This window comes from Clupea harengus, chromosome 11 (assembly GCF_900700415.2).
Source record: "Clupea harengus chromosome 11, Ch_v2.0.2, whole genome shotgun sequence".
NCBI classification, from domain to species: domain Eukaryota; kingdom Metazoa; phylum Chordata; class Actinopteri; order Clupeiformes; family Clupeidae; genus Clupea; species Clupea harengus.
In genome coordinates this window covers 798,205-802,276 of record NC_045162.1, presented here as the reverse complement: position 1 = coordinate 802,276, position 4,072 = coordinate 798,205, and the positions used below count along the sequence as shown (strand labels likewise).

The 4,072-nt window shown below is 50.9% G+C and overlaps 1 protein-coding gene across 1 annotated transcript in view; it reads left to right on the top strand.

Annotated features, from left to right (window-relative positions):
- The first annotated feature begins 680 nt into the window (after positions 1-680).
- Positions 681-4,072, top strand: part of si:ch73-22o12.1 (poliovirus receptor homolog) — a 31,516-nt gene continuing 28,124 nt past the window's right edge. Inside the window, exon 1 of the mRNA XM_031576202.2 lies at positions 681-1,770. Within this exon, the coding sequence (XP_031432062.1) occupies positions 1,689-1,770 (82 nt within the window). The 5' untranslated portion in view covers positions 681-1,688. The remainder of the gene's footprint in view (positions 1,771-4,072) is intronic.

The window sequence follows — 4,072 nt, the reverse complement described above, 5'->3', positions numbered from 1 at the left end:
CACAGGACCCCCCAGGAGCAGTGGGCAGCTTGTGAGCGCCCGGGGACCAAGTGAAGTGAACTGTCCATCTTTGGTCAGGGATAAACATGTGTTCTGTTCTTTTTGCATATTTTTCTGTTGGGGTCCTTAGTGGAGGAAACCCCTTGTGAACACAGGGAGAATATGCTATATGAGTATGAGTGTGTGTGTGTGTGTGTGTGTGTGTGTGTCTATGTGAGTGTGAGTGTGTGTGTATGTGTGTGTGTCTGTGTGTGCCAGCCCAACCGGACGACAAACCGGGACTATATGAGTGTGTGTGTGTGTGTGTGTGTGTGTGTCAGCCCAACCGGACTGCAAACCGGGACTATATGAGTAGGAGTGTGTGTGTGTGTGTCTATATGAGTGTGTGTGTGTGTGTGTGTGTCAGCCCAACCGGACGGCAAACCGGGACGTGAAGTCCAGTCTGAGCTTTCCATTTTACAAGATCGCCCGCCAGGGGGCGCAGTCGCGCTACCGATCCCGAGTCCGTGCCTCTTGTCATGTAGATGCACACAGTCATCTGAGTGAGAACACGAGCCCCACTCCTACGCCTTCAGCTCGAGTCTTGGGCTTCCAGCCTGCGCGCGGTGCAGCCGAGCATCTTATTACAGCTCAGCAGTAGCTCTGCATGATTATTAGACGTATAATGTCATGGGAACGGATTTGGGAGGGATTAGTTTAAAGAGAAATACACGTGTGTGCTACTGTTTTAATAGTGTGGTACATAATTATCTTTAAATGAATCTAAAATAAGCGTTTGAAGAGTTAGCGTTTCATTTGCACTCCCGTTTAGCTTTAGATGAGCGGCACGAGCGGCACCGGCACCACACTACGGCACCACCGGTAACACGAGACTCCCTGAGTCATCCAGAATCCGAAAGAAGCTCTCCTCACATGTGCACGTGAGTCATGGGTTGTTAAACTCAGAAAAGGCTCGCGATTGCGGAATGCCTTCCAGTAAAGCCATAAACAGTTCCCCCGGTGACTGCTGATGGAGGCGGCTGCGTCATCGGCCATTAGGCAGGTGTATCACCTGGATGATACAGAGCCTACCTGATGCTCCAAGTTCACCTCCGGCCAATCAGCGCCCTTTGGCCGCTGGTATTTTAAACGCCATAAAAGCCTTTTAAACCTAAACGGACTCGGTCTAAGAGGTCGCAACGCCGCCCTAAAAAACTTCCCGTCGAAACCCACGGGGAGTTTCCTGGTTACCGAAAATGTTGATTTAGTTGGTTTCATAATGTGACGTTTGTATGACATCATGATCATTTGACCAGTGTGCAGCGAGCGCACGGAGGAGCTCTCGTGCAGTGCAAGGGGGAAACTGTCGGCGGAACTCGGAACTATTTACCGGGGCGCGAGAAGGAGACGCCTTTTACCTGTGATTTCTGAGGGCGAAACAGATCCGGTCAAACGAGTTTTGAGCTTCAGGTCCACGAAGGAGTGGCGGAATACGGGGACAGACACGGCGCAGGCAGCGAGAGAGAGAGAGAGAGAGAGAGAGAGAGAGTACTAACGGCTGACCTAGGCTAGTCGATCCCAAGTTTTGTGTGGACAGGAGAAGGATCCTTTGGACTTCGGACTCGGACTGGAGAACACAACAACAAGATTTTAATCTGCGCCATATTACCGGACTGTGGTATTAATTACCGCGAAGGAATAGTTAAGATATGACTTTGGACACCCGATACTCCCGCGCTCCAGTGAAAATGACCATCCTGATAAGTGTCGTCATGCTCCTGTTTGTTCAAGGTAAGAAAATGGTAGTTTATTTAGTGTTCATTTTAGAACATGTGTGTGTATGTTCACGGACTGCGCAGTCCCCAGGCAACACCTGGCGGCTCCGGGAGAGAAAACCCTGAGCTTTCTCTCGCGGCATACGCTTGGTGCAAGTTAGCGGGGTGGATTGGGCTAATCATACGGGGTCTCCGACAGAGACCGACACAACTCCCATCTCGGAGCCATAAGTGTTGGGTCACATTCATACAGTATCGGGCCACACACACACACACACACAGCCGCTACTCCAGCTGATCGGAGTTTCGGTGGGTGCGCCATATTCTCTGTTAAGGTGTGGCTTTGTTAAGTAGCCTACGTGTTTGTTTGTGTGTGCGGCCGTGGCAGGTGGATTGGACTGATTCGTTGGCTGGTAACAGCCTTCTCTGTGTGTGTGTGTGTGTGTGTGTGTGTGTGTGTGTGTGATTGTCCTTCCTCGCGACCCCCTCCTCTTTTGCCCGTGTTGCCTCGCTCCCTCCATTCCTCACGTGCCCCCGCGTCCTTTCTTCGTCTGTCTGTGCCATCATCTTCCATTATGTCCGCTCCACGAGCGCTCAATGAATGTAGAACAGCGAGCGAGCGGTGCTCGCGGGAAGCAACAGGGTGTTGCCCGCAACTCGATTTTTAAAGGCTCTAAAACGCGATTGCACGAGGAGCCCTAGGCTCCGGTTAACCAGCCCCCTCTCCCAGCCTCGCGCTCAAACGCGGCTGCCGAGTAACAAATTAACCACCTGTTCAGGTGCTACGGAGCGGGAGGCCTTTGGGCGGACACACACACACAAATATAACAGAGTATGTGACCCAGAGTATGTGGCTCCGATAACTCCAGGCCGACTTGTGTCTCCACTCTGCTCTAGCAGTTCTATTTGACGCAGAGAGATCAAACCACACACGTTCAAGTAGACTTTGAAAACGGTGATTCTGTGTCCGCTGGTTAATTATTCAGATGGCGGGTGTCGTGGCTCCCCGTGCTCCGGTCTCAGGTGCACAGCAGTGGCCTCACACCTGACCGACTCGCCTGGCCTACGAGGGCAGATAGCACCGGTGTCGCGCGCTCACTTGGCATGAAAATTAATTAGTGTTAATTCGCCCACTAGGCGCTATCTTGTTCATTTTCTTGTTAATTCCTCTTTTGTATGCTTGGGAAAGTAAGTCATGTGTAGCCTTCGGTCTTTTCTAGTCTTCGCGGTTAATGAGGAATTGCAAATGATGGCAAAGTTACGACGTCTCTTCTGTCGTCTCTGCCATCACGGCACAAAATGTGTGCGATCGCTCGTTACTTATTCATCGCGTGGCGGTGGAATTCTCAAGCTGTGTTCGCAGTACATCAGGGTGCTCTTAGGGGGGCCAAAACTGGAGAAAAATGAAACAAAGGTTTTAGTTTATTCATGACCATCGAAAAAAACCAAATGTTAAACTGCTTGGCATAGAGGATCAAACCGAAAGCAGGTGCCTCTTTCGGCTGCACTTTTGAAGGGCTCTCCGTGGCGGGGGAGACGGTGATTCAGTAGCCATTGTTCAACGGTACTTCCCTCCAGACTCACCCATCATCACTGCCAAGTTTCACTACGGCATCGGGCTGTGGGCGCCAGCCGTGTGGACCTGACCTTACAGACTATGATTAATCACGAATTAACTTTAATTAACCTCCATTTAGGTGGAGCTGGGCACTAATGTAGACAGAAGACGCCCGTTTTGTGGCGCAAGTTTGGTCTTCCGTGTTCGTATTAAATATAAAAGCCTCCCGGGGGTTGTGAGGCCCCGTGTCAACAGACCCAAATTGCCTCTTAATACCCCCGTACTGTATTGGGGTCACTGCTGCCTCGAGTGGTTGCTATGGTGACGCGGGGTGTTGTTATTGAGAGCGGGGTGGAGGGGCCTGGTGCCGTTTCTGCTTCACTGGTCTGAGTGGCTGCGTCATTGTGTGTGTGTGTGTGTGTGTGTGCTGGGGAGGGAGCATAATTTTCACTAAAGTGAACATACCAGAGAAAATAGACTCACAGACAACCACAACACACACACACGCAGAGGCCCTTAATTGTCTTGTCCTACTTGAGTGTTGGCCTCGGGGCTGTTCAAGTGTTTGGTGGAAACAGGTGAGCATTCATTTGTGCTAAGCACACGATAGTGTGTGTGTGTGTGTGTGTGTGTGTGTGTGTGTGTGTGTGTGTGTGTGTGTGGTGTGTGTGTGTGTGTGTGTGTGTGTGTGTGTGTGTGTGTGTTTCTCTTGTTAACACAGCTCTGTGTCTGACTGACTGAGATGCGTATGTTAATGCAG